The 11,908-nt window shown below is 60.0% G+C and overlaps 2 protein-coding genes across 5 annotated transcripts; one reads left to right on the top strand and one right to left on the bottom strand.

Moving 5' to 3' along the window:
• Positions 1–5,858: 5,858 nt before the first annotated feature.
• Positions 5,859–8,505, bottom strand: SLC52A2 (solute carrier family 52 member 2). 3 transcript variants are annotated; one of them, XM_032415718.1, is made up of 6 exons: positions 8,193–8,505; positions 7,625–7,815; positions 7,396–7,511; positions 6,641–7,005; positions 6,423–6,546; positions 5,859–6,314 (listed from the first exon to the last, which is right to left on the bottom strand). In XM_032415718.1, the coding sequence occupies exons 2-6, from the start codon at positions 7,752–7,754 to the stop codon at positions 6,102–6,104; spliced, it is 948 nt and encodes a 315-aa protein (XP_032271609.1). In that variant the 5' UTR covers positions 7,755–7,815; positions 8,193–8,505; the 3' UTR covers positions 5,859–6,101. The 3 variants fall into 3 exon arrangements, with proteins under 3 accessions (XP_032271609.1, XP_032271607.1, XP_032271608.1); XM_032415716.1 differs by having other exon boundaries at positions 6,641–7,511; XM_032415717.1 differs by having other exon boundaries at positions 5,859–6,135; positions 6,641–7,511.
• Positions 8,506–8,632: 127 nt separating this feature from the next.
• On the top strand, positions 8,633–11,643 carry FBXL6 (F-box and leucine rich repeat protein 6). 2 transcript variants are annotated; one of them, XM_032415794.1, is made up of 9 exons: positions 8,633–9,027; positions 9,285–9,443; positions 9,608–9,671; positions 9,970–10,101; positions 10,176–10,283; positions 10,371–10,484; positions 10,553–10,784; positions 10,871–11,117; positions 11,409–11,643. In XM_032415794.1, exons 1-9 carry the CDS (start codon positions 8,633–8,635, stop codon positions 11,557–11,559), a joined length of 1,602 nt encoding a protein of 533 aa, XP_032271685.1. In that variant the 3' UTR covers positions 11,560–11,643. The 2 variants fall into 2 exon arrangements, with proteins under 2 accessions (XP_032271685.1, XP_032271684.1); XM_032415793.1 differs by having other exon boundaries at positions 10,871–11,609.
• The last annotated feature ends 265 nt before the right edge of the window (positions 11,644–11,908 follow it).

Raw genomic sequence — 11,908 nt, 5'->3', positions numbered from 1 at the left:
TCAGATTCTCCACTGTCTCCCATCCAGTAGACACTAGATGTCTATAAATCATTAGTCCATTTATGGAGCTCACAAAATGGTCAGACCGTGAAACCAATACCGCCATTGCTCCATCACTCTCAGCAACGGGGAATAACTTACTGGTTACAAAAACAAAACAAAACCCCAAAACCAAACAAACAAAAAACCCCACAAAATAACTTGAGAGGAAAATTATAAGTAGAAAAACTACAGTTAGGAAATCATGATTCTATTACCACTTCAGACTCCTCCCTAGAAACCAAGAACAGACATGCCGGGGCTTAGCCTGTGAGGTGCACACTCAGGAAACGCAGCTTACGCAGCTCAGGCACGGGGAGCCACCAGCCATCTTGGTAGAAAGCCTCCAAAACTGTTACGGGATAACTTTCAGAAAAAGGCAGTATCATAACTCTTATATAGATATAAAATGAACACATGTCAAAGATTCTATTTAAGTCATTCTTTAAAAGAGATTCAAGAATATTATAACTGCTTCAAAGAAGTCAAAGAATCACAGATCTATGCAGAATAAAGGATTGTTGGAATTGACTTACAAATGGATACAAAACCAGCTTCTTCCACAACCGGAGGAGGGAAATCAGCTGAACCTCCATGGGATGGAATTCATTTTCAGGTCTGCGGAAAACAATCATTCACATTGCTACTAGTTATTTACAAACTAGTTTAAAGACAATGAGAGGCACCAACCTTATAAATCAGAGACCCTGGGATGATGTAACAGAGCATAGCTCTCCTTAGAGACACCAGTAAACTGCTCTGCTCATTCAGTCTTAAACTTTTTACATCCCAGGCCCCATCCCCTAAGTGCCGTGATTTTCAGTCCCCAGGATTCCCAGACTCCCAGTCCCCCTAAAAACCCTATTCTGCTCTGTCCCAGCCCACCTCCCCAGATTCCAAGCTTCATCTCCTGTTACCCCAGTACCTAGTCCCCATCAACCACATCCTCAGGCCCAAATTCCTCAAGGTTCTGGCCCTGAGATCCCCCCACTCAAGTCCCCCCAGTTTGCTCCAGCACCAGCTCTGATGGCAACTCCCAAGCACTGGAAGCCAGACCACCTCCCACCCTACCCAGAGCCCCTGTGCTTCGAGCACATCCAGGGAGAGGGGAGTCCCAGTGATGGCTGAGCTTGGCTGATCTCTGGCTTGGTGGGTGGAGGGGAGAGGGATGGTGACCCTTCATTCAGAAAAATAAAGAAGTGTGATGTTCTTCATGTCAAGACTCCTGGAGCCAGGTGCCATGATACTGCTTTGAAGAGGGACCCAGCCAGCCAGGCCATCCACATTCAACACAGTGGACCCTCAAGAAACGTGAAGCCTGCCCCCTGTTCCACGTGGAGACCTCAGCGGGAGGGGATGACTGGCTCCAGGCTCCCAGCCCCGCACTTGCCTCACCATCAGCTCACCCCAGCTCCCTGGCCCCCTGGAGGATCCACAGTGGCCTCACCACAGGGGCCTTTCTCACTATCTCTGCTCTTCAGTGGAGGTTTCCAGACCCCTGGCTTTGCTGCGCACATGCTTTCTTTTCCTGTCTGCATTCTTTGGTCTGGGTATGAACACCTTCTCTTCTCTGCCTTCCCCATGCTGGTGGCCTGCCTTTCCAGCGACCTGCATACAGAGTTGGCGCTTGGCCCTCTGCAGCCACACCACCCCGCTCAGCACTCTCAGAAGGGTGCCATCCACAGAATGATTCTACAAAGGGAACACTCTGGGGCGCCTGGGTGGCTCTTGATCTTGCCTCAGGTCTTGATCTCAGGTCTTGAATTCAGGCCCTGTGCTGGGCGTGGGGCCTACTCAAAAAACAATAACAAAGGAAACATTTGGGGAGGCTCAGGGGTGTCAGGAGGGGCCGGGTAGGAAATCTTTTCCAATCTGCTTTTTAATTAGCTCAGTTTTCCCACAGCCTTTGCAAAAGGATGGAAATTTCAAAGTTGTTTGCAGCTTGTCTTTCACCAAATTAAAATGCTCATACTGTTATGCACACACAAAAGAACTTCCCCCGAGAGCAGCCCTTGGGACCTCGGGACATCGTCTAGGAAGTTCCTGCCTGCCCCCTGCCTGGCCTGGCTCTGGGCATTCTTCTTTTTTTTTTTTAATATTTTATTTATTTATTTGACAGAGAGAGACACAGTGAGAGAGGGAACACAAGCAGGGGGAGTGGGAGAGGGAGAAGCAGGCTCCCCACTGAGCAGGGAGCCCGATGCGGGGCTCGATCCCAGGACCCTGGGATCATGACCTGAGCCGAAGGCAGACACTTAACGACTGAACCACCCAGGCGCCCCACCTGGGCATTCTTCTGAGAGGGTCCGATGCCCTGGGAACCCTCCCTTGCAGGTCAGGAGCGGGTCAGAGAAGCACTATGCTAGGGAACTGGAGGTGGAGGCCTAGGAGAGGAAAAGGTCATGGGGAGGGTGACAGGGAGAGTTGCCAAGAGAATGACTGACTCTCCCCCAAGCAAGAAAAGATGGACCAGCACTGGGTGTCCTAAGGTCTGAGCTGTCCTGAATGTTTCAGGGAGGCATGCTTCACTATACCCTCGGCTGTGATGGATAGCAATCAACTCACCTTTGCTTAAACAAGCAAGAAATTGTGGACCCTCATAACTTGAAAGTTCAAAGATCTAGCTTCAGATGCAACTGGATCCAGGCGATCCTAGGATGTCTTCTGGGTTCTGCCTCTCTCCACCTCTCACCCTGCTTGCCTCTGGGGAGCCTTCATTCTCAGGTGTGCTCCAGGAATAGTTTGGGTAGCTTTTTATAGCTCTTGGGATGACTAACATCCTAAGACAGATGTCACGGTGGACCCTGATTTGCTCCATAGGAGCAATGGTCCCTTAGCTCAATCACCATGGGCAGGAGGATGGACATAATGATTGGATCATCTGGGTCACCCACCCAACAACAGGGTGGGGGTAAGGGGTCCTGTGATTAGCACCCCATCAGAACCCTAGTAGCCTCTGAGCCCCCCGGAAGGGGCAGTGGAGAGAAGGAGGCCAGTGCTTGGAGTGGGGAAGTCCAAGTGGCCTTGTGGCCTCAGGCAGTTAGCCTCCCTGAGACGGGGTGGACATGGCCAGGGTGGCTGATTCCGGAATGGTTGATGACCTGCACTCATTCACTGGACAGGGTCCCAGATGCTCCCACACTTCCATTTTCTGGTGCCACAAAAGCCAGGAGGTCCCTTTGAATTCCATGGAGGAGAGGAAGCCCCTTAGAGGACCATTGTCCCATGCTTTTCTTTTTTTAAAGATTTTATTTATTTATTTGACAGAGACACAGCAAGAGAGGGAGAGAGCCCTGAGCAGATGCTAATGGGAGGACACAACCATTTTATCATCCAGGTGTTGTCATACCTTCAACCGCATTGGAATTCACACCTCCTTAGGGACTCCAATAGGCTGAGAACCACAGGGCCTTTAGTCATTCCACCAAAGCCAGGTGAGGCTTGTCTAGACACGCACAGGCTCAGTCTCAGGGGAAGTGGCCACACACCTGGGAAAGGAAGCTGCACGTGGCAGGCCACACCTTAGCTAGCCCTTCTCTGGTTCTGAGGAACTGCGGGGCCTGCTCCTGGTGGTGGGACAGGGCAACGGTGGGTCTGTAGCTCAGGCCTTGCTCTTACCCAGGGGGGTCCTCTCTGTGGACAGCCAGGTGCCAAAGGTCCTGCCTTGGCCACTGCCTCCCCTCTGGGGTCTCCTTCAAATTGCCCCGGCCCTGGGTTTGAGAGACCCTCTGGCAGGGCTGTGAGCTGGAGTCATGGGCCACCTGCTGTCCAGCTGGAAGTGTGGGTGCCCTGGCGACCAGACTCAGTGCTGGGCAGTCCTGAGTAGGAAGGGTGTGTCGGGACAGCTCTCAAGAACGCGGCCCTTCAGCATCTCCCTCCCCTTGTTCTTTCCTACAAGCCACTGACAGGAAGGCCCTTGAAGGTCCTCAGGGCGGTGGCTTCCTCAAATTGTCCACCTCCAGCCCTGACCCCCAGGCTCAGGGCCACCTGCCCCCTCTCTCCAGGAGACTGTGCATGTCCCACAGGGCCTTACTCCTCTGTGGCCCTTGGGCCTGGCACAAATGCATATGTGGGCAGAGATGAGGCTCTTCTAAATGCCTTTGATCGTCGCCCGACGGAAAAGAGAACAAGAACTGGGGGGCAGCTCCATGAGCTCCAGCCCCAGGGTGGGCCGGGGAGGGTGCTGTTGGAGGACGAGGGCAGAGGGTGTATGTGGGGAAGAGGGTGTGCCAAGGCCCGTGGCTACACCACCCACCCCAACCCCATGCTCTCGTCCTCCTCCCTCTGAATCCCTCCACTCACCACCACCAAGGTGGCTTCTGCAGCTCACACCCCACCTACTGGCCCCGACTCCCAAAGGCAAACAGCCACGTGAACCCCCCACTGCCCCTGCTCCTTCTCCAGGCCATCAGCATCCTGAGAGGCTGGGACCTGGCAGGTGGCCTCCTGTGCTCAGGGCGGGGCTGTGTCTGAGCCACCTGGGAGCCTGGGCCCTCCCAACACTTGACGCAGCCCCAGACCGGAGGCTCCAGTGGTCAGGGCCTGGGGGGGGTCTCTCCCACCTTCCTGCTCAGCTGCTCCTGCCAAGGCAGGGGAAAGAGGAGACCTTCAAAGGCCCATGTGCAGGCCAACTCAAGGACAGGCAGCCTCTGAAGTTTAAAAAGGGCTTCCGGGACCAGAACAATTGTGGGAAGGGGTTGGGCAGGCAGGGCAGGAGCCACTTTTCCCAGCCCCCACAATCACTTGGGTGAGACCCTTGCAGCAGCAGGCTCCCCACTGCAGAAATGGGGCCCCTCGTCTGTGAGAATAGGATTTCAGCGCCAGGCCAGTCCCACTGGATCACAGCTCGGGTGTCCCGCCTCCCCTGCGGAGCCTGTGTCCCCCATGGGCCCCTGCTCCTGGCCTGCCCCAGAAGCCAAGAGGAGGGGACAGAAGCCTGGGCCTCTGCCCACCGCAGCTTCCATCCAATATCCTCTCCGGAGTCCTTGCCGGTCCCCTTGCCTGGCTGAGGCACTCCTTTCAGCCCCCTCCAGCCCTTTGTGCGGAACCACCCACTCCAGCTCAGGCTGCAGTCAGTGCTAAGGCTCTGCTCCCTGCAGAGCCTCCCTCCTAGCCAAGCAAAGGCCCACACTGCTATCCCAGGGCTGGGGCAGGTATGGGTTGCTCAGGAACAGGGGCCACTTGTCAGAAGCCCAGGGGAAGGCAGACGCTGCCACGTCTGCCTGAATAAAGAGTGTGGGCCATCTGCACATTTGGTCACAGAAGGAGCTAGAAACTAGACGCCTGTGGCTTAGGGAAGGCAGCAATGCTCCTGACCAGAAGGATCCCTAAACTGGCTGGAATCTCTTCTAAGCCCTACTCACGGAGCCCCTTCTGTGCCTGGACCTTGCACAGAGGCCCGGGCATGAGCCCCCTGGCAGGACCCTCCCTCAGAGGAACAGACGCTAGCGCTGCTAGGTCACAACAAAGAGAGAGCTGGTTCTGTCTGATGCTTGCGCCCGGCTGGCTCAGCCCACACAGCCCAGAGACGCTTCCAGAGCAGTGACCCTGATGGGGAGAAGCCTCACCACTCAGCTGGAGATCCGGGATGAGCTGACGTTGGGTGGACACCATGCTGCCTCTGACCACCGTAACCTGTTCTCCGGGGGAAGCTCCAAAAAGCGATGGGGGGATGGGGAGCAAGGGTCCAGGGCTCGGAGGGCTAGGAGAGCAGCCGGCCAGGGGGTGGGGGGCCCCTGCTGAACAGTTCAAATCACCACTCCAGCTCAGCAGAGGTCTATCTGCACAGAGAAAGGAGCTACAGAAGTTCACTACTCGGACCCATGGAGTAACAGTGATTTATTGTGCAAGCCCCACACAGGTTCCAGGTCTGGGCCAAGTTCACAGGCCTAGCTGGGCCCCGGTTCTGGGACTGGTCTGTGGTCCCCACCCCCAAAGGCGTCTGCTGTGGAGCGTACAGGAGTCCATGAGCACGCCCACAAGTGAGGAGGGCCTCCGTGGGTCGTGGGCACTTGGGCGCTGGGGCGTCTCGGCCTGACGTCACATTCCCCATCTGCCCAGGCTTAGGGGCCACACTGGTCCACACAGTCCTTTCCACTGCGGAACACGTGGTAGATGCTGGTGGGAGGGAACATGGCGACAGCCCCGAGCAGGGAGCCCACCTGGATGGCCACACCAGCTGCCAGCAGCGCCGGACGGCCGCCACCGTGCAGCAGGGAACTGGCGGCCACCTTCACATAGGAGAGCACGCCCAGACAGAGCACCCACGCCAGCACCTGGGAGGACGGGCACAGCGGCAGGCTGAGCACGACGTGTTCCCTGCTCTGGGGGCAAACCCCTTCCCCACTGCAACCTCTCTGCTTCAGTGTCCCCAGTGTACTTACCACAAGGACCACCCCTGCAGAGGTGCCCACCAGCGGTGGGCAAGGGCTCAGGACTGCCAGTGCCATCAGGTAGGCCCCAAAGAGCATGCCCAGCACAGAGAGACCACCTAGCCCTGCCAGAGACCTACAGGGGTGAGCAGGAACTCAGGGCCGGCCGCACCAGGACCCAGCCCCCATCCCTAAGCTCTGCCCCGAGTGCCTCGGGGACCCCCTTGTACCTGCACAGCACGCCCATGGCCAGAAAGCAGGCGAGGGGATTGGCAGCGCTGCCCAAGACCACTGCCAGGTGGTAGGCCAGGCGGCCGTAGGGCAGGCAGGAAAAGCTCTGCACGGCAGGCAGCACGCCATTGGTCAGTGCGTTGGTGACGGCCAGCAGGCCCAGCAGGCAGGCACCACGCACAGAGAGCAGCCGGCGGGCCTCAGGCTCTGGGCTGGGAGTGGCGCCTGTGGCTTGGCTCGGTGACTCCTGCAATGGTGAGGCCTCTTCTTCCTCCTCCTCCACTCCCGGGCCTCTCGCCCGCAGGCCAGACCCCGGACCCGCCGTGGATGCAGATGGTGGTGATGGCAGTAACAGCAGGAGACCCTGGAAGGCGGCAGCCGAAGTGACGAGAAGGGCGGTCAGCACCCAGAAAAAGGTGCTGGCAGAAAAACGCTCTGGGAAGTCGTGGGGGAGCCAAAGGGTGCCATTGGTGGGAGATGGCAAACATTCAAGGTGGCCTACGCCCTGCACGAGGGCCAGCACACAGGGCAGCAGGGCACTGAGGCCCTGACCCAGGAAGAAGGAGCGCAAGAAGGGAGGTGGTAGGTGGCTCAAGAAGGGCAGGAAAGTGACGTTAGAGGCACAGCAGGCCAGGGCCAGCACCAAGGCCAGCGTTAGGAAGGCCACGGAGTGGAGCTGCCCTGCGACTGGGGACACATGGTGCCACAGTGGGGCCAGCAGGGCTGTGCCCACCACGCCCAGTGCCTGCACCACCTGGATGGGGCCCCGCTCGCTCTTGCCCGGAGCCAGCCGCCTCCACAGAGTCACCACCAACAGACCCAGGTTCCCCACCGCCACAAGCACAGAGAGGTACGACGGGAGACTCCAGCCTGCAGGGAAGGGAGAAGACCATGTCAGGGCTGGGTGCAAAGGGACGATGAGCAGCTGCAACCCGCCTTACCTGGCACACCTGAACCCCACTTCCCTGCGCACTCCCACTCACCCTCGGGAAGTTCTTTTACCACCACAGGCAGCTCCACCCAGATCCCGTTGATGGCAGCCCAGGAGCCCATGCCAAAGAGGGCCACCAGCAGGTGGGTCAACACCAGACGGCCCAGTGGGGGTGCTGCCATTCAGCCCAAGGCTGGGCCCTTCAGAACAGGTCAGGGTCACAGCCCGCTCCTCTTTCCCCACCTAGATCCAAAGAAAACGCTTCAGCTCTACTGGGAACCGAAGACCTCTCCTATCTTGAAAGAAACAGACAGGGATGCGGGATCACAAGTCAAAGACACAGAACTGGAATCAGAAGAGGACCAGACCGCCTAGACCAGGGAACCCAGAGGGTGCCCGGGGGTGGGGCATGGGGATGACAGGGGCCAAACATACCAAACAGCACGGCTAGGCCTGCAAGCAGAGAAGCAGGAAGCCGGGCCCAAGGAGCCCCGACCCCAGAGGGAAATGAGGAAAGAGGGACTCCATCTTCGGGTCTGAGTTGCTGAGACCACCACCATCCTCTCCCCAAAAGGGACACGGACTCCGGGACAGGGGCACCCCTACGGCGCCTCGCACACCTCTGCTGCTTCTGCTTCCCAGTGGGAGTCCGAGGCTTCAGCGAGACCCAGGACAGCAGGAGTGAAGTCGGACTCCGGGGGGAGGGATGTGGTCGGCGAGGAGCCGCCCGGTGCGCTGGGGGACCTGCGCGCTCGCCGCCCGACAGCCAGTCGTCTCGCCACACTACGAGGGCGCCGCCTCCCGCGCACGAGCGCGGCTTCAGCCCAGAGCCGGTGAGGCTGGGAAACGCGGCTCCGCCCGGGCGAGAACTCCAGCTCTCCCGTACTGGAGGAAGCCGCAGGACGCCCAGCCCCCGGCATGGCGCATCGCCGGAAGTCCCGGCCCGGAAGTCGGGCGTTGAACCTGCGCGCAGGGGGTCGGCCCGGGGCTCAGGTCCCGCCCCCGCCCGGCGGCTTCGCCTCTTCCGCTACGCCGCGGCCGTGGGGTTTAGTTGGGAGCTATGGCTCCCGGGGCGGCGCGGCGGGCCCGGCGCAGGGTCCGGGGCGCGCTGCCGGCCGGGGCGCGGGCTCGCTCGGCCGAGGACTGGTGGTGGGACCAGCTGGCGCCGAGCGGCTCCGGGTACCACCTGCTGCAGTCGGACAGCATGCTGCTGGTGCTGCCGGGCCCGGGGCCTGCCCGCGCTCGCGTGCAGAGGCGTGCCGCCCGCCGCACTCAGCGGCTGCTGCCCCCCGCGTCCCGCGCCTCGGCCGCCAAGGCCAGGCCTAGAGCTGCGCCCGCTCCGGAGCCGCAGCAGGGGCCCGACCCGGGCTGGGGCGACCGCATCCCCCTGGAAATCCTGGTGCAGATTTTCGGGCTGCTGGTGGCGGCCGATGGGCCCATGCCTTTCCTCGGCAGGTACCCCAGGCCCACCGAGCGCAGCAGCATGGCTCAGGCTGCCCTCTTGCCCACCGAGCGGGTGGCTGAGGCGGGGGCAGAGGGCGTAGCCGAGAGAGCGCAGTCTCTCCGGGGTCCAGTTAGAGCCCCCAGGGCCTGTCTTTGAGCTAAGGTGGCCGCAGCGTTGTGAGAACAAAGGGGACAGGTCTCTCCTCTTAGGAAAACCCGCAGCAGCGGCCACGGAAGGCCCGGCCCCTCAGCAGAGATTTTTCTCCCAGGGCTGCACGCGTGTGCCGCCGCTGGCACGAGGCCTCCTCCCAGCCCGCGCTCTGGCACACCGTGACCCTGTCGCCCCCGCTGGCTGGCCGCCTCGCCAAGAGCGGAGCTAAGGCCGAGAAGAAGGTTCTCGCCTCTCTGGAGTGGCTTATGCCCAATCGGTGAGACATTCCCTCTTTTCTCTATCCCCTCACTTCATTTCTGTGGCTTGTGGAAAGCCACAGGCCCATTTCTGTCTCCCTATACCAAAGTGATGGGTGGGGGAGACGCTGACAGAGGGGCAGCGAGGGAACACTGTGCAGCTCTCCCTCTGCTGTCGGCCCAGGTTCTCCCAGCTCCAGAGGCTGACCCTCATCCACTGGAAGTTCCAGGTACACCCCGTGTTGAAGGTGAGAGCTCTAGGCTGCCCTGCACACCAGCGGCGACACTTTGGGGTTGCCCGGTACTTCCAGGGAGTGGGTCAGGCACCTGGAGCCCAGTGTTGCCCCATGGGGATGCCTGCCTGGTTCTCCTTTCCTGTTGTTTCTTTCAGCAGGGAGGTGTCAGAAGTGGAGCTCCCATGTTGGCTGCCAGGGGCAGAAAGGAGGCTCTAGCTGAGGCAGAGGAGAGGGTTCGGTGTCGGCCACTGGTTTCTTCCCTTTGCCGACCACAGAGACCCAATCTCTGCTGGTGCTCTGTCTTCCACAGCTGGTCAGCGAGTCCTGTCCTCGACTCACCTTCCTCAAGCTTTCTGATTGCCATGGTGTGACCCCTGACACTCTGGTCATGCTAGCCAAAGCCTGCCCCCAGCTCCACAGCCTGGATATACAGCACTCCATGGTGAGCCCTGTGTCCCCAGGGGTCCTGAAGAAGCCTGGGCCGAAGTGACCGGTACCCATGTGCTGGGTTCCCAGGTGGAGTCCACAGCCGTGGTGAACTTCTTGGAGGAGGCAGGGCCCCGAATGCGCAAACTGTGGCTGACCTACAGCTCCCAGACAACAGCCATCTTGGGTGCGCTGCTGGTAGGTTGGTGACAGGCAGAAGCAGAGCCGGATGCTGAGCCAGGGCCTGCCAGGCCACTGAGCCTGTGTTCTCTTCCACCTCTGCAGGGCAGCTGTTGCCCCCAGCTCCAGGTCCTGGAGGTGAGCACCGGCATCAATCGCAACAGCACTCCTCTCCAGCTGCCTGTTGAGGCTCTGCAGAAGGGCTGCCCCCAGCTGCAGGTACCTGCCACCCCTCCTCTCCCACCTGCCACCCTCCCTCCCCATCTGCAGCCTGGGCCTTGCTCCAGGTGCTGCGGCTGCTGAACCTGATGTGGCTGCCCAAGCCTCCCGGGCGAGTAGGGACTCCTGGCCCAGGCTTCCCCAGCCTTGAGGAGCTCTGCCTTGCTGGCTGCACCTGCAGCTTTGTCAGCAATGAGGCCCTGGGCCGCCTGCTCCACGGCTCCCCTCATCTGCGCCTGCTGGATCTTCGTGGCTGTGCCCGCATCACACCTGCTGGCCTGCATGATCTGCCGTGTCAGGGTCAGCTTTCTCTGGCTGGTGGCTGGGTGGGAGGGATTGGGTACCTCCTGCCCGCCCCACAGCTCATGACCACTCTTCGCTTCCAGAGCTAGAGCAGCTTCACCTGGGTCTTTATGGCACGTCCGACCGGCTGACTCTAGCCAAAGAGGGCAGCCACCTGTTGACCCAGAAGTGGTGCCACACTCTGCGGGAGCTGGACTTGAGTGGCCAGGGCTTCAGCGAGAAGGACTTGGAGCAGGCCTTAGCTACCTTCTCAGCCACCCCTGGGGGCTCACCCCCAGCCTTGTGCTCTGTCAACCTCAGGGGCACCCGGGTCACACCAAGCACGGTCAGGTCAGCATCCCCTTCCCCAGTCCCTTGGAGTCGGTACGGCGTGCCTCCCCGACAAGCCTTGCTTGCAGGCTTCAGGTGTCCAAAAGGGGAGCACGTATTGGCCAAGCCCCTGCTTAGGATGGCCCTTAGGGACACCACGGGTACTGGGCTTGGGCCTCGGTGGCTGTGGGTGGCAGAGCCAGCCGTGGCACCTGGGCAGAGAGGGCTCCTTACACTGGCCTAGCTCTGCCAGCGCCGGGGTCTTCTGGGAGCCAGGGGCTCGAGTCCCCATGGCCTGCCCTGCCCCTACAGCTCTGTGATCAGCAGCTGCACAGGCCTGCTCTACCTCAACCTGGAGTCCTGCCGCTGCCTTCCTCGGGGCCTGAAGCGGGCCTACCGAGGCCAGGAGGAAGTCCAGTGGTGCCTGGAGCAGCTGCTCACCAGCCTGCCCTCCTCCAGCTAGGCAGTCCCAGACCCCTGACCCTCAGGTAGCCAGCGGCGCCCTCCATCCTTTTCGCATTTTGGATGTTTGAGCATTTTGTTACAATAAAACATTTTTAGGAACTCTGTGTGGTCCTTTAGGCGGGGATGAGAGGACAGGTGTTGTACCTGAGGGAACCACTCAAGGCTAGAACTGGCGGAGAGCTTGTGGGGTGGGGTGGGGGGTGGCCTTCCAGGGTTCCTGAGGCTGCCTGTGGTCATGCCTTGCTCACTCACTGCTAGGCGTGAATCCTGGACTGAGTGTGTGTATCCTGCCCTCAGGGACACTGAAGTGAGCTGTCTGTGGTTGTGTTTGAAGCTCTGCCCGGGCA

The sequence above is a fragment of the Phoca vitulina genome, unplaced genomic scaffold (genome assembly GCF_004348235.1).
Source record: "Phoca vitulina isolate PV1807 unplaced genomic scaffold, GSC_HSeal_1.0 scaffold18, whole genome shotgun sequence".
Classification (NCBI taxonomy): Eukaryota; Metazoa; Chordata; class Mammalia; order Carnivora; family Phocidae; genus Phoca; species Phoca vitulina.
The sequence above is the reverse complement of the archived record's forward strand: the minus strand, read 5'-3'. Positions and strand labels throughout refer to the sequence as shown.

Excerpts from the sequence above, each read along its gene's own strand:
- SLC52A2 (XM_032415716.1), bottom strand. The coding sequence starts at position 7,754 with ATGGCAGCACCCCCACTGGGCCGTCTGGTGTTGACCCACCTGCTGGTG. Across the intron at positions 7,512-7,624 it reads GGTAAAAGAACTTCCCGAGG|GCTGGAGTCTCCCGTCGTAC; the intron begins GTGAGTGGGAGT and ends CCTTCCCTGCAG. Across the intron at positions 6,315-6,422 it reads CTGCAGGGGTGGTCCTTGTG|GTGCTGGCGTGGGTGCTCTG; the intron begins GTAAGTACACTG and ends CCGTCCTCCCAG.
- FBXL6 (XM_032415793.1), top strand. The coding sequence starts at position 8,633 with ATGGCTCCCGGGGCGGCGCGGCGGGCCCGGCGCAGGGTCCGGGGCGCG. Across the intron at positions 9,444-9,607 it reads GAGTGGCTTATGCCCAATCG|GTTCTCCCAGCTCCAGAGGC; the intron begins GTGAGACATTCC and ends CTGTCGGCCCAG. Across the intron at positions 10,284-10,370 it reads CCATCTTGGGTGCGCTGCTG|GGCAGCTGTTGCCCCCAGCT; the intron begins GTAGGTTGGTGA and ends CCACCTCTGCAG.